A 27,118-nucleotide genomic window follows, 5' to 3' on the forward strand; every position below is an offset into this window, starting at 1 on the left:
CAAAATAAAAGGTTAATCTTGCAGAGTTTCTGTATGTGACTGTTGGAGTCATTTCAAAGAGCCTGGGATGTCTGTCTTACAGACACCTCTGGGGGCAACACTGAACGTACGCAGACCTTCACACCTCCAAAGCGCACGTACAAGCTCTTTGCTGCAGAATGACCTGTACAGTAAGTCCATCTTCTCCATCTCACTCTGGCTGATGTGCAGACCGAGCCCTATCCAAAAAACACAGTTCCGTTCCCTAAGGTGTGAAATGAACTAGTTTCCATCGCGGAGCAAGGCTAGCTGTCCCAAGTTACCAGTATTTCTGTACAACACCTGAATAACTCACATTTTCCTACCCGCGATGGATGTAATCTCAGACTGCAGACTGCTCTCTCCTGGAGCTGCCGTACATCTCTAAAATGTGAAGTTAAGCACTACTTGCACCATGGTGGTGAAGATCCACTTACTTCTGCACCACCGGCAGAGGAACACCTCGCCTGCCCCGAGGAGCAACAACCTCACTTGAAAACAGGAAGCGGCAGCTGAGTCAAGCAAACAGGCAAGTGGCAGCCAGGGACCTCAGTGTGACTTATCGCCCCACATCAGCCCATCAGACGGTTTTCTAGACCTCACAAAGCAACCACGTTTCACAGATGGTGAAAGCAGAATCACGCAGCACACACGCTACCCAACTGCCGCGGCAGCACAAACACGTCTGACCGAAGCAAACGGCTGGTGCACAGGCAATTCTGGTCCTCGTGCAAGACGCCAAGTTTAAGAACCTGATTTCTGTTCCTACTCCTGACTAACAGCCTCCTGCACGAGATTGACTCTGCATCTCCCCATCAGCCAAAACAGCAGAACGCTCCTGCCTGCCTCTTGGAAGCACTGGGAAAATAAAATCATAAATACTCTTAAACATTTTGAAACTATTACATGGGTATTTACAGAAATGCCAGTGTTACTTAATCCAGTGGCCTCTCTCAGAGCATTGCTTTGATGCTGCAGGGGAAACTATAATGTATCCAGCCAATTGTGTAATGCTGTACACGGGGATAGAAATTGTTTTCTGATCCCTCCAGCAATCACATTCCACCCTGAAGCATGATATTCAGTTGTGCTGACCTCAGCATGCTTAACTGTACATAATATTGACTGTGAAAGTACTCAGCCCTTTTGACAATATGCCCATCTCCAAAAAGAAACAATCGTTAGGCAATACTGCAAAGTAAAGACACACCACCATATTCCAACCTATACGTGGCAGAGGTAACCCTATTGAGCAGCAACATAGAAATAACTTCCAGTAAGCAATTAGTACCCTCTTGTACACTACTTTACTGCTGAAGCACTCAATACAACAACCAACAAGGTCTTTTACCTACAGGAAGGGACATAGCAGAGGACAAGACCTTCGCCAGACCTCTGACCACCACCCGTTTTGGAGAGGTGGATGCAGACAGGCTTCGGTCACTGCACTATGAAAAGCAAGGGGAAGGATTCAGCGCGACTTCTTCCTAACCTTGCAACGTACACGGCGTGATCCCTCCTGCAGGCAGGGGTTCTGGTACATGATCTCAAGGGGATGAAGCACCACACACCACAGTCAATGGGAGACATCCCACCCATTCAGGAGGGCTTGCTTCAAACCCACAGCGCCATGTTTGACAGCAGCTAAGTCATATTTTCAAAATTCCCTATCTTTTGGCCAGAGCATGACTTTCCCACCTCTTAACGGTCATTTGGGGCATGCTGTCCCTCCAAAGGAGTTACACGTCCTCCCAAATAACAGAGGGGTGAAAACAGCTGCCTACAATAACATTTTCTTAGAAGGTCCAATACATCTTCATCAACTAACGGCATATCTCCTTCCAGTGGAGGTCACCGCTGATAAGTGGTCCATAGCATCATTCCAGAGATGCCAGATGACATCCCCATCTGGCTCACAAGGTCCAGAGACACAACTCCACAATGGCCATGGGTCACAGGCTGCAACACCAGCATAAATCTGGAGTAATTAATCAGCTTTTGAGGGCAAACCAGAACAGAAAATGGGGAGTTTAAGAAAAAGCTAAATATACTCGCTGTTCTTGGCAGGGTAATCTTGCAGACAGTATGTCTTCCTTCACTAACTGACCAGCTAAACAGTGTCTTTCGATATTATCATACAGCTTTAGTGCATCACTTCCCATTAAGGGCACAACGCAGTTCACAAAAAGCCCAACAGCACCAATTCCGCCTTGTCCTGAGTTACAGCCTCCGGTCCGCGCTGCATTCCCAGCCCCGAGCTACGCTCCCAAACAGGACTCGTCTGCACGAGGCTTTGCCTCCTGATCATCCCAGTCTCACAATGCAACTCCAATCTTCAGCTCTCTTCCAGCTCCAGTCCTGCTACACTGACAATGCTGTAAAGTGACAGCTGGACTTTTTTTTCTCTCCAGATCAAAGTCCGTACCTTTAAAATTTCAAACACCAACAAGCTATCTTGAATGAAACATCATTTAGGCTCTTCCCAAATACCAATTAACATTTTTTCCACACAAAGAAAATCTTAAATTTGCCAACACAAAAGCTTTAGACTGCCACACCAATAGTTTGATCTCCAGTTCTTACGCTTTTATGAGTTCTTCTACAAACTCAGTGATTAAATTATAGTGTCAGAGTTAAATTTCCATGAAGTAAAAAAATAAGGGAGGGGAAGACTGAAATGCAGACTTCTTCCCAAAAAACAGTTTATTTAAAGCCATTACATAGCTTTGCATAGCAAGGGGTTTTATTACCATGACACAATTATTGATTAATCAGTGCATCTGATAGATAATTTTGGGATGCTGGCCTTGTGTGTGTGTGCAACAATTTTCTATCTATCTGATGATCCGGAGCTAAGAAATCTGTTCTTTAGGCCATCTTCTCTAAACAAGTCGTTCCAAGGAGCAGAACATCACCTCAGACTCTAACCACACCACAGAATAGCCTCAAGACCACAAATAACTCTTCAAACAAACAAAGCTCATCAATGCTACAACATCTAAAAAAACCCAAAAACAATCTCTGGGGCTCTTTCATGGTAAAGAGGAAGCCACTGTTTCACGAAGTCTGTGATAGAGACTTCTGCTGTGGTCCTCCAATTCATGATACTGTTCCACAAAGTTGGACCTCAAGAGGTGAAGCTGGTCCAACAGACAGAGAAGGGCAGTGGAAAACAGGGCTCCCTTTTCCCTTAATGGGAATCACTGAAGCAGACCTCCATCTCCTGATCTCTGGTCACTTACATGGGTTTGTATCCTGATTTCTTGTTAAATATTTACTCTTACAATACAAGCAAGATAGTAAAACAGCACTGAGCCTCACCTAATTACTACAGTTACCTTCGCTATCTGGATAATAACCAAAGCAAGAGACACATGGACAAAATCCTCACCCTGGAGGGCTGTAGCCCTGAGTGTTCCCAAGAGCAGCAGGATTAGCATCCACCCAGAGAGCTGCAACCCCTCTTCTCGATCTGTTTTATAGACAGGCCACTGAGGCTCAGAGGCCAGGAGGGAAAGAGCTAAAAAATCAGGGATGCTCACCTAAGGAGCAACCTCCTCTCCTCTCATCTGATACAGACACAAGCAAGAGACTGTAGACTATTTAGCTCTATAGCCATTCTAACTGAAAATTACTGAGCTTTCCTGCACACTTGCCACTGCTACAAGACAGAGCAATATTTTATAGAGCTACTTTGAGATGCAAGATGCATTAGAGCGACTGCAGTCCCTTGCCACATGTGACTGTGAAAAAGGGAAGTAAAACTTCCCCCCCACACCACCTTCAAAGCTATTCGTCAACTCCAAAGGAAAGAAGAGTGATAGACAATAATGCAAATTCTTTTCTGAAGCTCCCAGACTAGCTGCCTGCAGCACCAAATGTCTTCATGGAGAACCTCCCCTGCATGTCAGCTTGGCTTCAGCAGTCAGGGAGGGCCACCAGTGAAGTGAACAGAAACAGTTCTGTCATTCAGGGAGGCACGTTGCTGCTGTCCTGCAGCTCAACAGGGCAGGATGTGTAAGCAAGAGAATCTCGCAGCCGCAGCCTTCTCCCAGTTTCCAGCTCCCTGGTCCTCCCAGTCCCTCCCAGGCCAGGGCTTCCCAAACCAGGGAACTCATGCCAATGCAGACGGACAGACACAGCACTCCACAGCCACATCCCAACAACCAGGGGAAGACCAGCCCAGAGGCACTGCTGTCGCTCCCCTCTGACCAGGCTGCGCCCACAGAGCTAAATCCGGGGACCCACCTTCTAGAAGAGGCTAGGACGGAAGCACCAATTTCCGCATGGGAATTACAACACCACACCTTTTTACATATCTTAGTTACTAAAACAAAGGGGAAGATTTAAAGTAAAGAGGATGATTTCACACAAAGGGGATGATTTAAAACAAAGAGGATGATTTAAAACCTCTCCCTCCCTGCCATGGACAGGATCCTAACAGCTGCCTCCTCATTGATGAGTAATGACAACACTGGGATAAATAACAAGGCTGTATATTCCCCAGCCTGGCATGCGAGGGCTGCTGTGCTGTTGATGGTGCCATTTTTCACATGAACTCTAAAACCAAGCTGCTGACCATTCACGGTCATTAAACAATCCCACAGCACTGTGGCAGTGAGAAGCACATCAGCCCTATTACGCTGACTCGGTCCCAGCCCAGGGAATCATACTACGGCTACGTAAACTCCCTCAGTAATCCTATTTCGATAGTCGTCTTTATTTCTTTACTAAAATTGCATGTTGCAATACACTGCTCAGCAGCTGCCTCTTCCCAAACCACTGCAGCTGTCTTCAGAGGTGAGAAAAGGGACACCAAAATAAGTCATTTCAGGCCAGTTTTTCAGAGAAAAGTTTATGAATCAGGCTCTTGGAGATGTGAACAGCTTAAAGTGCATCCAACAACTGCAGGCACAAAGCAGGAGCACCGGGTGAGGACTGGAAGCCCTAAGGAGGTCATCAGTGACAGGTACAAACTATTATTACAAGCCACTGGGTGGGATCATGCTATTTACTCATTTCTATGTCCTCCCTTGCTGCTATGATACACACCAATAAAATACACAGAGGTGGGGCACACACAATACAATAGTTACTAGTAAGAAATATTCATGTTTTCAAAGAGGAAGGTTTGCTGCCAGCTCAGCAGAAGCCTCCTGGGCTTAAATCAACAGGTGGGATTAAACAGCCACCCAGGTTGTACGAAAGGGCAGATAACTTTATGTCACTTCTTTCTGCAGAGCGGCACGAGGGACACGACTGCGCACGCCGCTGTGCCCCTCTCCAGCCCCGAGCCTGACGCCAGGCACCACCCGCCCGAACCACTGCCGCCTGGCAGGAGTATGAATGAATGCCTCTGAAGTCGGCAAATGCATTTCAGGAGGTGATTGCTGTTGCTGCCGTGGGTGGTAGCTTGACAAACAGCTACTGAAACAAAGCCAAATTCAGGCAAGAGAAAATTTAAGAGCTCAAGGGGGAGGGTTTTCCCTCACCTTCAATGGGCCAGCAGAAGGGGAAAGTAAATCCTGGTCCTGTCAGGTGCTGGAACTGTGCACACAGAACTTAAAATATTACACCTTGCAGAGGCTTATAAATATCTGTTAAGCACCTGAAGCACATTTGGTGCTGCACTCTTACAGCCCTTAAAACTCTTCACCTGGAACCAGGACTAGCTACAGGCCATGAATAAGCGTTGTAAGAGGTTTTTACCATTACCAGGAGGAAGGGTAGATTGATAAATAATGCCTGCTGCACCCAGGTACCTGCCAGCTATCAGAAAAGAAAACAGCTGGGCTTACAAGGATCAAAATACCTCTCTTTTCTGTTGAAATGCAGCCGTCAGCTCTCAGCAGACATCAGGGCAGGGTGCCTCAGCTCACTCACTCCTGGTCCCTACACAAGTCCCCGAGTCCTGGGCAGGAGTTCCAGGACACAAAGCAGGCCTCCAAAGCAGAGCCCAAAGGAGGCCTCTTCAACACCATGCACTTCCAAACACTGCTGGATTTCATTTTTTAAGGCATTAGAGGAAAGTCACCTTAATGAAAGATATCTGAACCAAAGTCTGAGTGCCGGGCCTGCAGCCTCCCCATGGGAAGCACAGGCTCTGCCCCAGGACATCAGCTCCCACACCCGTGATCTGGCTGTGTAGGTACACCACCAGGTGCCAGGAGACAAAGCCCTACCTGGCAGTAGAAGCTGGGGACCTGGACCCGGCAAAAAGAAGTCCTGCAAAAGGTTCACAGCTTATCCCTTGGCTGCTCTCTTTGCCAGCTTCTTCATCTTGAGAAGGAAAGAAATGCTTCTCTGCTTATCCTGCCAGATGCACCTCCACTCTGCCATGTTTGCTTAAACAGCTTCAGCTGGAGCCAGAGCTGTGTGTTTTAAGGAAAAAACACTTTAGTGATTTCACCTGTCTTTTTTTTTTTTTTTTAAACTCATATAGAATGGTTTGGGTGGGAAGGGACCTTAAAGCCCACCCAGTGCCACCCCCTGCCCTGGGCAGGGACACCTCCCACCACACCAGGTTGCTCCAAGCCCTGTCCAACCTGGCCTTGAACCCCTCCAGGGATGGGGCAGCCACAGCTTCTCTGGGCAACCTGGGCCAGGGGCTCACCACCCTCACAGCAGAGAATTTCTTCCTGAGATCTCATCTAAATCTCCCCTCTTCCAGTGTAAAACCGTTCCCCCTCGTCCCATGTCTCCCCTCCCTGATCCAGAGTCCCTCCTGCTGCCCACGCTGCTGGGGATGCAGCCCAGGGTTTGCAGGGGGTTTCTGGGCTGCCAGCGCACATTGCCAGCTCATTTTGAGCTTCTCATCCATCAGCACCCCCAGGTCCTTCTCGTCAGGGCTGCTCTCCAGCCATTCTCCACCCAGCCTGGATATGTGCTTGGGACAGCCATGACCCAGGTGCAGGACCTCGCACTTGGCCTTGTTGAACTTCATGGGGTTGGCACGGGCCCACCTCTCCAGCCTGCCCAGGTCCCTCCGGATGGCATCCCGTCCCTCCAGTGTGTCGACCGCTCTACACAGCCCCACATTCTGCTAGAAGGCCAGCACATGCAGCACACGGGCTTTCAGGCCCCCATCCAGCTCCCCATCTAAATGAGGCCATGTACCTAGAAAGTCTTTGGTTTTAGCAATATCTTGACAAGAAATAGCAGCCAATGTGCCCTGGCACACTCCACTTCCACTGCCTGCACCAGCGCTGCGAGGCCAACCGTCCGGCCCCAGGGAGGCAGCACCTGGTGCCGTACCCACACTCCTGCCCTGGGCACGCAGAGCTGGCGGCGAGAGCATTGGACCATGCACTGGCTGTGTCTGACCCAGAGCAAAGCACCCAAGCACACAGGTACACACACTTCTAACCAGTCACTGTGAGCCGGCTGTTCCTTCTCCCCTCTGACTGCAGAGGAGGCCCGAATCCAAGGCATTTTAGGAAGGTCCATCCCACCAGCACCTGTACGGAGCCACTGATGGTCAGTCGTATGCAGGAGCCTGCTGACTCAGTTGAACCATCCCAGCCTCCGCCAAAGCGCCCGGGACTTGAGCTTTGCAGGAAACCTCGCTGATAGACTCAATTTGTTTCCATTAGAGACTGCCAATTAATCTTTATTATGAATCACATATACAGTTCCCTGCTATTCTCTGCACATGGCCCTCCCAGTCCCCACACGCAGAGGTCTCATGTAAAACCCATCTGCCAGGACCACGCTATCAGACCCCACTGAGGAAACACAGAGGATAAGCGGAAGATAACAACAAATAAATCTATACAGGAGTCAACCAACTACAGAGCAACGCTGAGCGGTATTTCTAAGTCTCACAGTAGCAACTAGATTCATCAGGATCTGCTATCTCCTGCAGATGACTCCACAAAACCGATGGAGCTACGCCAAGGCACGCCAGCTGGCCCTCAGGTCACACTTCCCCACATTTTGCTAAGCAAGACAATTAAGCCAATGGAAATTTTGTATCTGTTTCTGTGATTAATATTTAGCAGTTTCCTACCAGCTCACCCAAAGGGACGGGACCTCTCTTCTCTTTTGCACAGAACCATTTTATTAAAAAGGTTGTCATGCTTCAAGCCTTGACGCCTCCTCCAACTGTGAGCCAAACTTCCCTCCTGAGCAAGCCATAATCCCAGAAAACCATTTGGTACGGGAATTTTCCCAAAATTTACTGAGCAAAGTGGAAAGAGAGCAATAGGTAGGAAATCAGAATAGGCATAAAAGAAGGGATACAGCTACTGCAATAGGACAAGTAAAATGAAGCTAACAAGGAATGATAAATTAACCTAAGCTGCAGTTCTCCTACAAAAATGGGAAAAAATACATTGGTTTTCTTTGGCCCCAGGTTTGCAAGACTTTTTAATGTTTTTATCTGCTAAATCCATCAAAACTCTAGTTCTATTAACAATTTACACAGCAACTAAGAGTCCTAGAAGTGCAAGAAATCATCCCTTTACCACTATGCAGCCAGATGCACCATTTAAAGACTATCATCTTCAGGATCACCAGGGATGCTTTTCACCTGCCAGCCATACAACAGAAGAAGATGCTATTGATTCACAGCAGTCTTCCTGCCAACAATAACCAAATAGATCATACGATGACCTGAATTTTTCCTGGGTTAAAGAAAACCTTCAGGAAGCAATACAAAATTGAGCAGGCAATCAACAGGATGCCCAATTTTCTGCAAGATTTACAATGCTGTACCATAGTCAGTTGCATCTACATAATTAAAACTGGTTAGTTTTGCTGCATTAAAGCAACAAATCATGCATTCAACAGTAATGAGGAAGAGACTTTTATTTATCTTTCTGGCCAGACAGACCAATTAAAATTGTACGTCTGAAAACACTCGCTTTAAATAGTGCATCTAAGGATCTACTGTATTCTGTATTCCCCAAGTAGCTTTAATGTGGCACTTGTAAATATGCAGCCATATCTTTATTGGCATTTATTTTTAATGCAACCATTCCTGTCTGCAAATCTAAGAGGGACAAATAAGAAAGCCTGCCTCCTAAAAAGCATCCTTGGTATTTTCTTTCTGGTACTGTCAAGGGAGCATCTGCTGCCAATCCTGGGGCCAGCCCTCTCCTCTCCCGACAGCTGCAGAAGGATGCAGGTCAGCAGCAGAAGGAAAGGCCGGAGCCACGGCACAACAACTGAAAGGAGGGACCACACCGTGGAAGACGCCTGTCAGCGGTGGCTGTGCCGAGGAGAGGTCACAGAGAGAGGTCCCCACACAGGGGCAGATGGCAAACGCTGCGGAGCGCTGCGAGGACGGCCAGCCTGCAGCAGCCACAGGCAGACACGATCAGGTGTTCCCACTCCTAAAAACGGGGTGACACCGACCCAAAGCCTCAGGCATCACTACCACCACCATGTAACCGTGCCCTGGCTATCAGCCCCGCCATCCCTCTCTACAACACCCCGGCAATGCGTGCAGCCGGCGGCACACACACAGACCCGTGCACCTCGCCCACACCCTCTATCTTCTCAACGCACGTTCAGCATCACTCCTTCCCACCATGAGAAAAGCAGACAACTCTCCAGGGAGGGAATGAAGATACAGAGTCATTATGGCTGATAAATCACCCCTGTGCACAAAGATTATTCACCAGTTAAACTCCACTTATGCCAATCAAGCTCCCCACACAAAGTGCGGGCTCATCGATTTTTTCCGCCGAGGCCGCAGCCCCCCAGAGCAGAGGGGGTCAGGGCAGGACTCCCCTCCCCCTGTCCCCGAAGCACGCAGGGCCCCTGCTCTGCTCCCAACAGCCTCCGCACGGAGGCTTTCAGCAGAACTCTCCTAAAAATCAGCCTAAGCAGCATTTTTTTTTTCTCCCCACCATGTTATTCCCAGTTGCCTGTCAGGCTCCTCTAGTAATACCTGGGCAGCCGAGGGGTTTGTCTGCAGTTCAGGCGCTGCTGGATGGTTAGTGCCTCACGGGAGCCCCAGGCGCTGGCTGACACCTCACACCTTCCAGGCTGCCTGGCCGACGACAGTGGGCAGCACCCTTACAACTTCCAATCCTCTATGACATCCATCCTTTAAATGCATTTTAAACGCACCCCTACTGTGAGTTACTTTCATTTCCATCCATGCTGATGTATTCCCAAGTTCACACGCAGATTTCGCACCTTTCTCCCTCCTAGTTTCTTGACCACACCATGGGGACCACCGTGCTGTGTTCAGATTTCAGACCCATCCTCCATAACAAAGCATCGCTTCTTCACATTTTCATCTTTTATCATCTTCATATGTCAGCCCTTCTGCACCAACATTTTGTTCATTAGTCTCCCTTGCCACCACTCACCCTTTTCTTCCTCCCTATTTCTTTTCCATTTTAGTCTTTCTCTGGAGATTTGGGCATCTGTCTTCACCAGGGAAGCAGGGGTTTAGATAGGAATAGAATAATGGCTAAATCCCTGAAGGAAATGAACAGGGTATCAGGGATAACGAGGTGGCCTACATGAAGTCCCTCGGCCGAGGCAAGAGAGATCAGGCCTCGGGGAAGGCGAACAGAAGCGGAGGTGGGTGTTTATGGTCACCGTCACAGCCTCGGGAGAAGGTTTGGCTGATGACAAACCCTCCCTCACGTTGGGTTTTGCTGACATTGACGACACACAGATCTGTTGCGTTTGCACAGGCCGTACACAATGAATCAAAGTAAAAGCCGTGTTCCCTCCGCAGAGCATCCTCAGCGGCCTGTCCTCCTCGGGGCCCTGCTAACCTAACGACCAACCAGCGATGCTTCACTGAACCTTCCAGCCTGTCACATTTTGCTCCACTGCCCCTACTTCACGGCGAAACACAGGCTACACCAGACCTCCACACTGACTCCTCAGGACTCCGATCTTTATCCTCCTCCAACACTTCAACAGCATGGGAAGGCCAGAGCCACCCCGGTCCCCACACAGAGGTGATGGCGAGGGTGACCGCTGTCAGGAGGGATCCGCGAGCACCGGAGCTCCTTCACCCCACCGAGGTCACCCCAAGACCACCTTGGTCCTGCGAGGGACATGGTGCCTCTCAGGGACGGAGCTGCCACCATCTCGAAGGCAGCAGGCAGCTGACTCGTCCCACATCGCCCCAAGCCTCAGGTGCAGTTAAAGCCTGAGCACATCCAAATTAACCTTTATTCAGATGAAAATACAGGCCGAGCACGCAAAAATCAGAAAATGGACATTTCTGGAGGTATAATTAGGCACAGAATGGTAACAACTAAATTCTTAACGTCTCATCAGCAAACCCTGTCTGTGTTACAGCTGCCCAGAAAAGCGGCCCAAAACATGATCGCTGTGGTGAAATAAAACACCCTTATACATAACCCCAGCGTTAACTGGCTAACATATGGAAACCATGAGGCTACAGAAGTCGGGCCAAGAACGATCACGGCAAACGAGTATTCCAGTTACAAACAACAAGAAGAAAAAACACTGGAAATGTCTGCAGCAAAGCTTTTGGAGAGATCAGGCCCATTCCTGCCCCCAGCTACCCCCGCAGGCCCCAGCACCGGGAACCACCTGCCCAGGACATCTTCGAGAACAACACGGAAACGTGGGACAGTTTCCATGAATACATGCAAATCCCCTCCCATAAAACAGAACAATACCACAGGCTAAAAGAATATTTCATCTGCTTAACTGCAGGGTGCAATAACATCAATTTGTCCAAATTACACACAAGCAGAAAGGTAATTGGCACTGAGCAGAGCATGTTGTGACTGTTACATCACTCTTCAAAGCCAACTACAAAAGGCTGAAATGCAAGAAAGTAAACAATGGCACAAAATCAACAGACGGCCCCTTCCCCAAAATCCTTCCATCTGGCATTGCACTGCAGCATTTCAGCAGCTACTTTTCACAGCGCTGCGTGTGCGGATACCACATCCCTCAGCTCAGCTCAAGATCCGACACACTAAGTGACCTCTACAGAAAACAGCAAAGCTGGTTTAGTTTGCACATTCACAGGTTAATTTGCAGAAAAGATACTTTGTATTTTTAATTAACCCTGTCCTAACCAGAGACTTAAACATAACAAAATGGTGAACGCATACCCACATGAAACAACCAACCAGAGGGAGATGGGAGCCAATTTTATATAATAGCAGGGGGACTCGAAGGGGGCAACCTGCTGCAAAGGGATTAAGCAGGCAGTTAAGTATCCTCGAGCTGAAAGTGGGAAAAGGAATTGTCATCAACTAACAGAATGAGGAATTCGTGCAATAATGAGTAGATTTACAAACTGAACTTACCCAAAAATATCAGTTAATACAGTTTGCTACTGATACTAAAAATTCTATTTTTGTAATAGAGAGATGGCTACACAGACTAATTTTTTCTACCTGGCCGCACACACTCAGTCTTTCACTGGACTGCAGACATTTGTGATGTTTCAGAGGGTATCAACTTTTCCATAATAAGTCTAACTGCAATAAAAATTAATTTGGAGCCTGATATTTGACGCTTAGTGGTCTCAACAGGCACAGCCTTTAATTATATCCTTCTCTAATATTTAGAGATAAGGCGTCTGCTTGAGAGGTCTCCATCCTGCCAGGCTGCACTTGCGTAACCAGGGGTCTGTCCCCGGAACCGCGGGGCCCGGCGAAGTTCCTTACATAAGCCCTGCAGGACCGATGTGCCTCCTTCGCAAAAACGCTGAAATAACGCGTTTTCCCTGCAGCTGCCATTCCTAAAGCGCTCCAGCCTCAGCTCATCTCCAGGGGCGCCGGCAGCGCTCCCGACCTCACTCCCTCCCTCGCTCCGAGCCCCGGCCCCTGCGGCCGCAGCCGGTGTCCAGGTGGGCGCGGGTCCCTCCGCACAGCCCCGCACACCGCGGGGACCCGCGGCGCCTGGGCGTGGGAGGGGGGGGGCTCCCGCGGCCGGTGCCCCCCCCGCGCCGCGCCACCGCCCGCCCGGTGCCCGCGGAGGGGCGGACGCGGGGGGAGCTGCCCGGCACCGGCCCGGCCCCGCGCCCCGCCCGCCCCGCACACAAAGGCGGGCACCGCCGCCCGCCCCGCAGCGCCGCCGCCCCGCTCCGCACCTTTGACCTGCGCCTCGTAGTCGGCGATGATCTCTTTGTCCTTCTTGAACCTGCCCTGCGATGTCATCTTGGGGGAGGGCGCGGGCTCCGCCGGGACGCCCGCTCCGCGCACCGCACCACCGCCGCCTCACCCGGCCGCGGCCCCGCCGCCGCCCGCCGCTGCCTTCATTGGCGGCGCCGGCCGCACCGCCAACCAGCCCTCAGGAGCCGAGCCCCGCCGAGCCGAGCCGAGCCGAACCGAGCCCCGCCGCGCCGCTGCCCGCCGCCAGCCGAGGCGGGGCCCTGGCGCCGCTCCCGCGCTCAGGTTGCGCGCGGGGCGGGGCGGGGCCGCGGGGCGGGGCGGGGCGTCCTCGCGCCCTGGCTCCACCCCCCGCGGGAGGGGCGGGGCGGCCGCGCCCCCCGGGCCGGGGCCGGGACCGGGACCGGGACGGCGGGGGGGAGAGGCGCGCGGTTCCGCGGTGCCGGCCCGGGGGATGCACGGGGACAGGCATGGGAAGGGGGCACGCCGGGGGAGGGAGCCTCCGGGCCGCCCCCGGCCCCGCTCCGGAGGGTTCGCCCCCGCCGCGCTGCGTGTCGAGGCCGTTCCGTTAAGGAGCGGTGCCCGGGCACCGTCCCCGCACCCACGGGCCGTGCTCCCACGGCACCAGCCGCGCCGACTGCTGGCACCCCACGGATCCGCGCGGCTCCGCATCAGCCCGTCGCCCAAACGTCGCCTTTGGGGTCTGTCACCGCCGCCCTGTTCCCCAACCCCCCGGGCACGGCACTGGCACCGGCACGGCCCCACCAGCCAAAGGCCCGCAGGGTCCCAAGACTCCCCAGGTCATGGGAGCACATCAGCCTGGAAGCGGCTCCTCTGGGGCAAGAGCCTCGGGTATTACGGGGCTCACAGTGCAATGGGGCTGGCGGGCATGCCCGGCTGACGGGGTGATGTCCTCTCAGGATGAGACGGGACCTCTGGGGCCGTCCCTCGGGACCGCAGCGTGTCCCCCCTCCCTGCCACCCCCATCCCCCTGCCCCACACAGCCCCCCTTGCTGCCGTCACCGCACACCTGAGCCCAGGCGACAGGCCAAGCGTTGAGCTGCAATGGGTTCACCAACGTAAAAGCACTAATAAACATGGCGCAGCGGCAGGAGGGGGGTCTGTGGCACACGATTGATCCCAAGGCCCTTCAGCTCACACCAAATATCCTCTGACTAGTGCTGTCTTTTAAAACTGCTCGGGGAAAGCTCCAGGTCACAGAACACGGCACACCCCACTGTTCAGAGCAACAAACACAAGTTTGCTTTTGCTTTTCCAGCCCCAGGACCAGGCCCAGCACACACGTAAAAGGCCGTTTTGAGGAAAGAAACTCCTGCTTTGGGTAATCTTGCCAGAGCATTGCCTCGTGGTGCATCTGTCAGCTGGCTCGTGGAGGTGACAGTTCGTTCTCCCTTCTGTTCATTCATCATTGCATTCACCCTGACCCCGGCCCCTTGGTCAATCACTGAAATACATGAATTTTGGTGAAATCATGTTTCATGTTTGGAAAACGTATGAAGCACAAGGCTGGGCTCTGTAAATGCCCCTCTGTCTGTGCCAGCTTCCCCAGGCACCACTACACCTCCTCTGCTTCTCCGAATTATCCCTCGCGAAACCTTGTTTTCCAGCACTGCGTTTCCCCCCTGAGGCCAACAGCTCACATCCACGGCAGCTAAATTAGGGGCATGAAAGTTGGAAAATCTCTTGTGTGTGGGCCCCGTTTGTGCAGGATGAGAGCCTTGAGCCTTGCAGGTGACCACAGCACAAATGTTCCTGCGAGCCCCTTGCAGACCGGGGGGACCGGGGAGCAGGCGGACAGGGGAGAAAGCCCCTCTACAAACTAATGAGTTCTCCACTTTCGTCCAGAAGGTGTTTTGACAGAGGGGCTGCACTTGAATAGATTTTACATTCTTTGTTAATGATTTGAAAAAAAAGGAAAAACATGTTCATTCTGGCAGAAGCAGCAACAAATACTATTTAAGGCTCTTTTCCAGGGGTTTTCTGGTTGAGTAAGAAACAGTAGTTGGGGCCCAGTGAAAAAACCCATACGCTTTTGTCAGCACTGAGTTTTCCAAGCGGCACATACTCGTCCCTGCGCTGGCCATGCCGGCGTATCCAGCCGCTTGGGAAGCCAGCCCCACTGTATGGTCTCTCTGTCCGGCCCCAGCTACACTCCGGTCACTGTGCCGCACAATGAATCCTTTTGTTGTGTCTTGTGTGGAGTGAATTCAGGGAGATTTGATGATTCACAGCTATTCTGCCAGCTTACAAAAAATAAACCAAGCCTATTAAACAAATAATTTACCTAGCCCGAGCAGGCAGCACAGAAGAGCATTCTGCATTTCCAGCAGCCACAGAGAGACGCGGAGAGGAGGGAGACAAAGGAAGCGCTGCCGGGGAAGCGCAGGCTCTGCAGAGCGCAGAGGCTCTGGGCTGCGGGGCTGAGCAGCCATCGCTCCCCCATGCCGGCCCTGCAGTCACCGCTCCCCAACACGGGCCCTGCAGCCATCGCTCCCCGACACCAGCCCTGCAGCCAACGCTCCCCGACGCCTTGCAGGGCCGAGGGGCTCAGAGCTCTTGCAGAGGGAGACCAGGCGCTGCCCTAGACACCCGCTGGGCACGGGGAGGGGCAGAGCACAGGGGTCACAGGGCACTGGAGTGCTGGGTCACCTTCTGGCGGCAGGGGCAGAGGCAGCCAGAGGGCTGGTGACGGTCTCTGGAACTAGCTGTGCTGCGTGCAGGTAGCAGGGCAAGGCTCTGCGCCAACAGCCCAGGGTTTGGAGGATCAAACCTCTCTGGGAGGTGAGTAAACAGGGATGGCAGACATCAGGGCGTGAAGTGACGGGGACACAAGCAAGCGGTTTGGTGGAGCTGCTGAGCGGGGTTCTCCTTGTGCTGCTGTGCAGACCCACAGAGCAACCAGGGTCCCCAAACTGGTGGCTGCAGAAGCAGAGGGCGACCCGGGGAAACAGGGCGCAGGGCAGCCCCACGCACCCCCTGGCAGAGCTCTGCGAGCCCCGGCCTGGTAGAGCCAGGCACAGGGGAATGGAGGAAGCCAAGTGGGGAGAAAGGGTAAGAGTGAAAGATCTGATGGGGAGGAGCTGGGTGCAGCCACCACAGAAGAGGCAGAAAGAAACTCGTGGAGAAAGAGAGAGGCTGAGAGTAATCCTGGGGGGGAGCTGGAAGGAACCCAGGGCAGGACCTGCTTCCCTGGGCTCTGCAAGGAACGCGGGGCGGGATTGGGGAAACATCAGCGAAGGAGTGGTGACACCTCAGTTAAGGACAACTAGGAAGTCTGGAATTAAACAGCAATTGCTGAACTGAGAAAAGGCGCGGGAGGGGAGAAGCTATTGATTTGGGGAGGGGAAGGAGGGAAGCTGCCCCCACACTCTGCCCCAGGATGTGTCCGTCCACCGGCTGTGAACCTGCAGCAGTGCAGGGCACACGCTGGCCATGCCCCTCGCTCTGCCTTTGTTTGCGTCACTCACCCATACCCATTTTTGTGTCAAAATATCTTTGAAACACCACTTAGGTCTGAGCAGTTTCACAGAGCTGAAAATGGTCGGATGGGACAAATGAGCAGCCGGCAGTACGGCACGTTACCCTTCAGTGGGAGGGACAGCTATGAGTCTAAATGCCGTGTGCAGGGAGGTGGCTAGAAGACAAACTTGTCTCCCAAATTTTGCTTAGGTTGGGTGAGGAATTTTTGGTGGTGGGCAACATAACAGCTGACATGGGGAAATGGAAGAGAGATCAGAGATCTATTAAGCTCCTAGCAGCCGTGATAAAGGAAAACAGAAAAATAACACAATTTGTACAAAATGGGAACATGGCGAGATTTTTCTGTCTAGAAAATCAGATGTGTAACAGTCCTTAGGCGAGGGGCAGGTTGAGCAGGGTTAGGAGCTGTTTCCAGGGTGTTCGGGTGCAGGCAAGAAAACAAGAAAACAGTAGGACATTGTAATTGAAGAAAGGAGAAAATGGGAGTGTCTTGGGCATTTTACTGGCCATAATAAATCGCATTTCAAACAAAAGGTTCAGGAGATAAACCTCAGTCGGCTACAGAGAATCGACACAATCCTCTCCATTAACACGCTGCTCCTCTGCACCATTCACACTAAATGTTTATCTGCTGCTCCAAAAGCACGGGTTTGGTAGTAAATCTTGCTCTACATAAAAACAGTTTTTGGCAGAGCTACTCTAGTGGGAAAGAAGAAGAATAGCAAGCATTCTGCAAGCCAAGCGATGCTCCTGCAGCTGTCGGGCTTGGTGGGTCCGGCAGCGATGCTGCTGCAGCCCCCCGCTGCTGCCCATGGCCACCGGCGAGCAGAAACCCCACCGTGTGTGACCAACAGAGGCGTCTGCCTTCCCCGCCGGGGGGATCTGGGAAGGGACTGGAATGCCGAGTGCGAGTCCCAGCCCGAGCTTGGGGTCAGCCTCTGGGAAAAAGGCCACCGGGGCTGTCCGTGGAGCCAGCCCGGAGAGGGGACACCAAGGGAAGCTGAGAGGTGTCAAAGGATGGTCCTCCAGGAGTACTAGGTCTCTGGGGAGGGTGCCGTTGGGACGTGAGAACTTCTGTCCTGAACAACTACGGTACATCATTTTCCAAAGCAAGGAAAATTTACATAACAATTACATACATGTAAAGCACGGGGATAACAATGCTGTGTTCCTTTGCAGCACAGCCCAGTATGGTTTGGGACCTTATCGTTCGGAGCGCACTCTCCACAAAAAAAAAAAAGAAAAAAACAAACAGAAAAAGAGAAGCACGATCCATTTTATGATAAATTAATCCCAGTGGCAGTTACTTCTCCTTGTAACACAGGTATTAGGAGAGTAAGTACCAAGCCATGTCACAGGACAGATTCTGATTTTCTTGCCAGATTGGTTCCAACCTGTGTGGCTGCCTCTGAGGCCAAAGCTGAGTACCCGAGGATGTCAAACATCTTTTATCAGAATAGCCCGCAATACAGTGGTAAAAGAAAAAAACCCAAACAATCATGAAATGATATATTAGCATCGGGATTTTCTGCTATTCGGATATCACTAAGAATAAAGAAGCTGCCATGTCTGAAGAAAAATAATCCGATCACAAATTAATGATCTTTAATAAATATCAACGTCTAAGATCATTTGAGGAATTTCTACTTAAAACAGCTTTTTAAAAGGAGGGATTACATTGTAATTCACTTTGTGACACTTTCCACACAGAATTTTTAAATGAAGAATGGGATGGGATTTAATCATAATAAATACTTCAAGCTTGAGGTATAGAGAAACCAACAGTAACTATGGCAACGTGGTCACTCCAGTAAGGCTAATGCAGATTATTTCCAGGGCACTAGCCTTGTGTGTGCTCAGGAAGCAGAGGTAATGTTTGCTTAAAGCAATTCCTAAATTAAGGAAAATTCTTTAGGCAGAAGCTGTCTTGCACTCTTTGTTTCCAGCTTCAGACTGCAAGTGTTTTGTGATACTGTTAACACAGACACAGCGGCCTTAGAAGAGCAGCAACAGTGTTTGCAGAGAGGTGCTCACATACGATTGCCCTACGTCAGGAAGAGCCTCTGGTCACACCAACCTGCCAGTGCCAGGGCAGGCTTTGAGGAGGTTGGCTGGAGACAAGCTGGATGGACACGCCAAGCCTCAACCGAACAGATATTGGGCTGTCTGCTGAAGCCCTTCCCAGCGTTGTGCAGCTGCAGCACTGCCCCCCGTTACCACCCCAGAGCAAGGCAGCTGTGTACGTCACCCCAAACCACCCTTGGTCTTTCTGCGACCTTTGAATGCTGAGAGAGCTGGGACTCTTTAGCCTGGAGAAGAGAAGGCTGAGGGGAGACCTTATTGATGTTTACAAATATCTAAAGGGTGGGTCTAAGGAGGATGGAGCCAGACTCTTTTCAATGGTTCCCAGTAACAGGATGAGGGGTAACGGGCACAAGCCGGAGCATAGGAAGTTCCAATCAAATATGAGAAAAATATTCTTTACGGCGAGGGTGACAGAGCACTGGAACAGGCTGCCCAGGGAGGTTGTGGAGTCCCCTTCTCTGGAGACTTTCAAGACCCGCCTGGATGCAGCCCTGAGTGATGTGCTCTGGGCAATCCTGCTTCAGCAGGGGAGTTGGACTAGGCGATCTCTAGAGGTCCCTTCCAACTCTGAAAATTCCGTGGTTCCGTGAAAGGCCGAATTCCCTAAGCTGTACCTTGGTCTGATGGAGCTGGGGCAGGGGGATGACCTTGACCTTTGATGTGTGGCAGGACCCGTTGCAGCCTATCTGGGAAGTTGCTGTAGACCCCACCTCGGTGACCACAACTATTCCACGAGATGTGGGCTCTTCCCCGGGCTCCTGTGACCTGTGGCAAACCTCTGTGAGCAGCGAGGCTGGGAGAGACTGGCCGGACAGGAGAGCGTTCAACTTCAGCGGGATCGTCTGTGGAACAAAATCTATGCAATATGAACTGGGGAACCAGAATCCAGCCCTGATGGCTCATCTGCTTTGTGGCTATTACAGGCGCTAATATACCTGAACTGCTGGAAAAAGACAGCCATATACACGTTTCCCAGTGTAAGAATAAACTGTCTGGAGACATGTAATATGGAAGCTGTTTGCACTGCACTACATCACCTTTGTTTTTTTGAACCTTACATACTCTTTCCTGCCAGCACAGTGCTGTTATCTTGTCATACTAACAAGTAAGAGAACTAGTTCTCCCTCTGTGCCCTTTTTTATCTGTGTGTAGTGAAGTGCCATTGTAACTTGGCACTGACAAAGCTGTATCGATGTATCCTGCCTTTGCAGCAAAAATAGCTGCATCCAGAGATGAATCTTGATTTCTGTATGCCTTAGGTTTTCCGTGAGAAAACTCTGGGAGGCTGCAAGGCTTCAGATGTTCTTGAGCCATGTGAGATGCTCAGATGAAAAATGTGTCGCATTTCTGTAGGACAGTACTGGTCTGGTTCCTTCACCAGATAGAGAGCTGGAAGAAGAAACTAGGGAGCAGACCTAGGAAAAAGCAGCCCCTTTCTGCCCATGTTTCATATTGCAACTGCAGCAGGGTCTCGGTGGCCCGCCTCCTGCACTCAGGACCTGCATCACTGACTAGAGCTCTGACTCCTAGGTGTAACCTCTGGATTCCTTCTCTTCCCCTTTCCCAGCAGAGACTGGAAATAGCCCTTCCCAGCACCCCCACAGTAGGCAGCAAAATACCCAAAACATGAAACTGCTTCATTACAATCCTTGAGAGGCAGCGGACACTTCAAACAGCACGGGAGAGAGTGGTCTCCATGGGGTGATGAACAAAGAAAAGCTGCAATTGTGAGGGGGAAAAAAGGGAACCAGAAGCAATTGCTGTCACTTCCACCTCTGGCCTTTCTCGCACCACCCAGCTTTTCCAGTGTGGGTGTGCAAGGATACAAGGAGCTGACCCAGGCTCCCTCCTTTGGCTGCGCTGGAAGCGATGCTCAGCCTGAGCCGAGGTGATAAAGCTGGGGGCAGAGTCAAGGGCCCATCTGTGCTGGAGTTCTCTGTGTGTCCTACAACAGCACAGCAGCCTTGGGGACCTTTTGGAAAAGCGATCTGCTGTAGACAATGCTAAACAGGACTCGGTGGAGCAAATTTACTGTAAGCAGCTTCCACCACCTATTCTCCGGGTTAAGTGCAGTTTGCTTTCACTAATGTCCACTGGTTAACAAGCCTGTTTTTACTGGGAACTCTTAGCAGAGAGGGCTTCTTTGCCTCCCAAACATTTCACTCAGGAGGATGCAATTTGAGACCCAACATGTTCCTTTTCAGGTAAAGCATCCCAAAAGTTTGCTTTTTGTTTTTATTTTATTTGGGCTTCCCACAGCTCAGTTGTAAGTAGAAGGATATCTTCAAAAAACACACGTGTAGTAGCTTTGAATACATTAATATTCAGAGAAGAAAAGGAGCTCTCTCAAAATATGAGCCCATCTGGATACCTGTCTTTTTCACTGTTACCATTTTTAAGCCTTTGTAGTAACGGTAGAATTTAGCATTATGCTGGTCAATAATTTAAGTCACTGTAAGAAATGGGAATATTTACTTGTGACTAAAAGCACAAGATATTATGATAAACAGCTTGACAACAGCAATTCTTCCCAGCAGCTACAATTCTCCCGTAAAAGGCATTTGAGACACCTTCCACTCAGAATTTCGTGCAACTCTGCGAGGCCAAAGTTGCACTGCACGTTGCTTAAGCAGTTGTGAAAGGTCTCTTGCTAACACTTTCCTGCCAAAGCCTCTTATTTCCTGGGGGAGACGACCAAGGCTGCACGGTCGGAGCTGCACGTTGGTTTCCCTGCTGGGACCGGTAGATTCTGCTGCGCCGGGGCGGGAGTGTGGGGGCAGGCGGTGGGAGAAGGGGCTTCCTCCGCAGCGGAGCCTCCAAACCCGGTGCTTTGAGCAGTACAGGACCAATTTCTCTTCTAATGCTTGGGAAAACTGCACTCTTAGAAGACTCTAGTGTCTGAGTTGATGGAAATATTTACTTTATATCCAGCGATGGGGTGTGGGTTTCAAGGTCTCAGTGTTTTTGAGCTCACCAAGTGCAGGGACGAGGAGGAGCAAGACCCGGGCACTTGACCCAAGTTGCCAACGGGGTTATTTCATGCCATGAATGGCACATTCAATATAAATTATAAAGTTTGCTGAGAATTTCTGTCTCTCCCTTGATGGCTGTGGTTCAGAGAACTTCTCACCCCGGTGCCGGAGCCCTGAGCCCTTCGCTTCCTCCCGAAGCCACAGCGCTCGCAGGGTCCCACATTGGCTGTCCCTGCTGGGAGTGCACAGCTCCCTGCTGAGAGAATGGGCTGTATTTTTATATTGGTATTGAGATCAATATTGGTTCTTTAGTTTTATTAATGTTAATTATCTAGTCTTATTCTATTAAATCTGTTTATATTTCAGCCCTCAAGTTTCCTTGTTTTTTCCTGATTCCCTTTCCCAGGTTGGGAGGGGTCATCAGGTGAGAGAATAATTGTCTAAACGACAACAAATTGTTGTGGGTTTCTCAAACCATGACACCAACCCACCTCCTTCCTCTCAGAGAGGAAGAGTCACAGCTGTCGCTGCAGAAGGAGGGAGGTTGTCCCAGGCGCCTTAGGAAGGACATCACCTGCCCAACGCTGTCCTCTGCGTCTGAATATCCAAGGTGTGCATTTGAAATCCAGGTAGCTGTTTAAGCCCTACCCATAGGACAGGTTGGAGTCCTTTGCCCTGTACTACTTAAGCCCACAGATTTTTGCACAGCAGCTTTCAGGGTAAAGCGACAGGAACCTCATTTCTGGTTCCCTCCATTGCTCCACTTCCTTAGATTTAATCTTGTAGTAAAAGCAGGGTGGCCCACAGTTCTGCTCGGGCTGGTCCCTCCTGGACACACCGGGCTGAATCTGAGGCTGACAGAGCCCTGCTGTTATTTGTACTCCCACTAATTGAGTAAAGCTAAATATGTAATATTTTGAGTGCGACAGCCAATCCCCTTTCCCTGCATGTCGTTATTCCTCTCTGTCTCCATTTTCCCCCATCCTCTCCCCACCACCGGCGAAGACTCCCCCCCTGCAGCCGAGGGCTGGGGCTCTGAAGGTGACAGCCCCACCAAGGACCATGTAGGTCATTTGTCCAGCTGTGTTCTACCCTGACGGGGTGGCTTTGCCTGTGCAGAAGTCACCCCAGAGATGCAGACCCAGTGGCCGCCTCACGGGGTGCCCTACAAGAAATAAAGACTGTGGGGTGGGGAGAGGGAACTGAAATGCAGTATTGCTTTAAAAATAATTTTAGCATGCATAAATTCAAACGACCTCTGTTACAGCAATTTAGATTACACATTTCTGATCTACGCCATTGGCATACACTGAACTTTGCCAAAACCCAACTTGCCAAGAACTGTTTGTTTCTTTTTAAAGAATATTAAAACTTTGGGGATTTTGGTACAGAATATGAGTTGTGGCTTAAAATACATGATGTCCACATGCAAAAGAAATAAAGCCAAGAAACCTGGTATTTATAATCACCCACTGGATTTAAATAAGTTAATTTGATTTAATTGGTTTCTAAGGGGAAGGAAGAAAAAGCAACGCAGGAATTCTTGTCACAGGAAGGCATGATTTCTAGCTGAAATCTAACACAATTAGCGGAGCAGGATTCAGTTACTGAAGGCAAAAAAGAAGGCAAATCAAGAGTCAATTGAGTTGCTGCAAAATTTAATATCTTGCTGTCATCTTTGTTCTTAGTAGAGAGTTGCTGTAGCAACAGACCAAAAAAAGAACTTGCACTAGAGGAGGAGCTTGCTGCTCTTTTAACAACGTCTTTTTATCATCCCTGAATTACTGTTTATGAACAATCAATCACACCCAGCGGTATCAATGACTACAGATACAAGGCCAGATCCCGCAGATATTAAACCTATCACACAAAGAACTGTGTTTTCAGCTCCTCTCTGTAGGTTATATGATGGAAATTTTCTTTTGTGGGATTGAGCCCATTTTTATCACACGCAAGATGCAGCTATTCCTCGATCCATTTACATCACCAGTGGCTCTGCACCTTGCAGATTAGGGCTGCTTGTGTCTGCGCATCCTATAAAGAAGAAATAGCTTTTCCTACCACTTTCTAGATGATGCAGGCGGCACAGGAGCTCCTGTGGACAGGGCATGAGGCAGCAGAGCAAGGCAGCGCCGGGGCTAATGGCCCAGCACCATCGGGGCTGATGACCCCAGCACTGTCAGGGCTCGTTCCACAGGGCAGCCCTGCCAAAGCCAGGTGCGTCAGGTCCAGCTGAAGCCAAAGAAATGCTGTAGCATGTGACTGGCTGCAAGCACGGACTTGCTTTCTGGCTTTGGGGTCACTGCTATTTATTGTTTGCAACTAATGTAGTCACACGTGATCTCTGTTTCTCCATCTGCAATACGAAACCAACTAATCGCATTTTTAGGCACTTTGGGATCCCGAACTCATAAGCGCAGGGTGGCCAGAGCCTGGAGCTGCTTCGGTCACACACACAGCATGTCACAGCACATCCACCTTATGTGATGCTTGATTTTATTTGCCAACAGCACACAGAAACGAGGGTCCCCCTGAAGAGCCCACGCCTCGCCGGGGCCAGGCGTTTCCAGCAGCAGCCTCCTCCGTTTGGCAGCCGCGAGGGGCACGAGGCAGGAGGAGCATGCGGGTGGGCACGGGGCCCACTGGGACAGAACTGGGGCCCACTGGGACAGAAAGTGGGGTCTGATCTGGGACACCGAGGTCTTGGGCACGTCCCTGTTTCCTCATCTGTAAATGGAGTTTGCATTCTTGCTTTCTTCTGGGGGGTCTGTTGATGGAAATCTTGTGTGCGGGCTAGGTATCACTGCTGTCCTGCCTGTATTAACCAGCACCATCCACTTGCTGCAGACATTCAACCTATTTTATTTGTTTATTTAAAATTCACCCTGTTGCTCCTCACTCCAGCATCTTTATCTGTCCCAAGCAGTGCTGCGGAGTAACAAGTACCAGTATCAGGAGTGTGGGGACACCGGCAGCCACTGAGGCCTCTCGCAGCAAGTGTCCAGGCTGCCAGGGCACCCAGCACACTGCGGCTCACCACAGGCCACCGCAAGCTCACCGCGGCTCGCCAGCCTCGCCAAAGCCAGCCCAGGCTGTGTCATCCTGCCTGTAAGGCATCCTCCTGTGAGGCTGTTGGAGCGATGGCTGGAGCCCTGCTTGCACCCTGGTTCACATTTCTTGCTGCAATTAGTCAGGTCTGTCGGACTTGCGGCTGATGGTGGGCAAGTAGCTGCGGCTGGAGGCAGGCTCTGGCGAGGAGGGACCCCCCCACCATGCAGGGACCCCCCAGCCCTTCGCCTCTTTGTTGGCCAGCCGGCAGCAGCAGCCTCTGCCCGCTCCCACATCGCTGGGGGCTTCCAGCAGGAGAGGGGAGAGGAGAAAAGGAAAAGCCTGGGAAACTGAGACTGCTCTGTGCTGCTCACACAAAGCGCTATTGTTCGGGGGGCTGAGAGATGCATTTTAGTAGGGCAGCCTGTCCTCTGCAGAGCGCGGCCCTGGAGCGGCACACAAGGCAAAGGGAAGCTGCATGCGAGGCCTTCTGTCTACAGTGACAGCGATTGATGAAGGAAAAGGGGCCAAATGGAAAACACGCCTTTCAGAGAGAATTTAGCCCTCTCATTAGAGCTGAATACAGCTGGCCAAAGGGGCCTTCTCGTGGAGAAACCCCAGGCTCCAGCCACATTCACAACTTCATTGTAAATTCCAGCACGACAGTGTCATTTCCTGAAACGGAGTGGAAAGTTTTGGGTTTTTTTTTAAGCACCCCTTCTCAGTAACACATGCCTGAGGAGGAAGCCCTTCCTCTCCTTCGTGGCTCACCGTGCAGCTCTCCAGATCCACACAGGGAGGGGAGAAAAGCCATCAGTGCTTTTTTTTCTTTTGAGAAAGAATGATCAAAGAGGATCTTGTTCACCTGTTTAATTATTATTGCAATAATTGTATCTCTTAAAACAGAGGAGACCACGTTCTTGTTACGGTTTCGGTGCTGCTTAGGACAGTGAAAAGCATTGATAAAGAGGAAAAATTGAGGAAGAGAAGTGCAGCAAAGAAAAGAAAGATATCAAAATGAGAAATTTCAGTGTTATTGTCCACCTAAACACCGTAACAGGTTGTGTAAACACACTTGCATTGGCACAACTAATCACACAATGTTCACACAACGCTCTCAGCTCTCCTCTGCCTGAGCCCTCCCCAAAATGCCCGCACATCATCCCCCAGCTCTGCTCCTGCCTCCACAACGTCTTCTCCACTGCCTCCAAGGGCCAAACACCGTCCCCCTCACACTGCTCTCTAAGCCAGTGCTAAGGCTGCCAAAGCGCTGTGGAGCCGCTGCACAGCAATGGATCCCAACCAGGAGGAGGCAGACAGCGACTCCTGGCACAGGGACTTCGGGTGCCCAGTGCGGGGCTGGCACAGGCATCAGCGAGTGGTAGGGCCAGAGGCTCCCACAGCCCCCGCGGGGAGCGAGGAGCTGGGCCGGGCTGGGCCAGCTGAACATCCCACAGCCCACATCCCCATCCAACATCCCTCATCCCGCATCCAACATCCCCCATCCTGCATCCCCCATCTCACATCCCGCATCCCCCATCCCCATGAGCGGGGCCAGCACACCGGGCTGGACGCAGCTGAAGGCCCTGACGAAGGGTGTGCAGGAGCCTTCCCATCGCTCACCAGTCGTGCAAACGGGACACAGCCACAGCTTTCCTGCCCCAACCCTACTACATCTGCCTACGTCCCAGGCAGGGTTTACAGCCTGGGCTGATGTCTCTACAGATGAAGGGTGCCGAGGTAGCCCGCCCATGCCCCTCTGCAGCGTTGGTACACTCAAGCTCCATTATCGGAGGAATATTCTTTTCACAGTTTGGAGCAAATCACGGCACACTGGCTCTCACTCCACAGCCCTGGCTCTCGGGCACCAGGGGCGACTGCACAGTAAAGGCTGCACTTGCTTCTCCACTGCCCCACGCTTTGCGCAGCTGGTGCCGCAGGCAGGGGGGTGCTCAGGTGCCGAGTGGCTCCCTTGGCCAGGGACGCCCATCACTGACACACACAGACCCAATAGCCTGGCCCATGTACCGCTGCGGCTCCAAGAGACAGAGGGTTTGATTACAACATCTGAGGTCTCATTCCCGTACCAGCAGCCACCTGGAGGAATGAGCTTTTTTTAGGAACTCGGGCGAGGCACAGAGAAATGGGTTCAGTGCATTATTCATGACTGTTTCGTCCCATGGATTATCTGCCACTGGGCACATGCAAGAAAACACAAACACTTCCAATTACAAGTTGATTCCCAAGTTCTTAGCTTCAGTATTAATTTAACGGGCAGGGATTTTCTGATTTCCTCCACCAACTCAGTTGAATGCAAAGTAGCTTAGGATAATCACAGCTATATGAGCTGAAGGGCAGCGTGGAGGGAAACAGCCTGAGCATTCAAGGGCTGGATCTCGTGGGTTTTGTTGCAAAGACAGAAAA

At 51.2% G+C, this 27,118-nt stretch overlaps 1 protein-coding gene across 2 annotated transcripts in view; it reads right to left on the reverse strand.

Annotated features, from left to right (window-relative positions):
- The window catches only part of SRGAP3 (SLIT-ROBO Rho GTPase activating protein 3), a 122,013-nt gene extending 108,701 nt beyond the window's left edge, over positions 1-13,312 (reverse strand). For both annotated transcript variants that reach the window (XM_054216181.1, XM_054216182.1), the window contains exon 1: positions 13,070-13,312. In XM_054216181.1, coding sequence (XP_054072156.1) covers positions 13,070-13,136 — 67 coding nt within the window. In that variant the 5' untranslated portion in view covers positions 13,137-13,312. The remainder of the gene's footprint in view (positions 1-13,069) is intronic.
- Positions 13,313-27,118: the final 13,806 nt, after the last annotated feature.

This window comes from Rissa tridactyla, chromosome 10 (genome assembly GCF_028500815.1).
Source record: "Rissa tridactyla isolate bRisTri1 chromosome 10, bRisTri1.patW.cur.20221130, whole genome shotgun sequence".
Taxonomy (NCBI): Eukaryota; Metazoa; Chordata; class Aves; order Charadriiformes; family Laridae; genus Rissa; species Rissa tridactyla.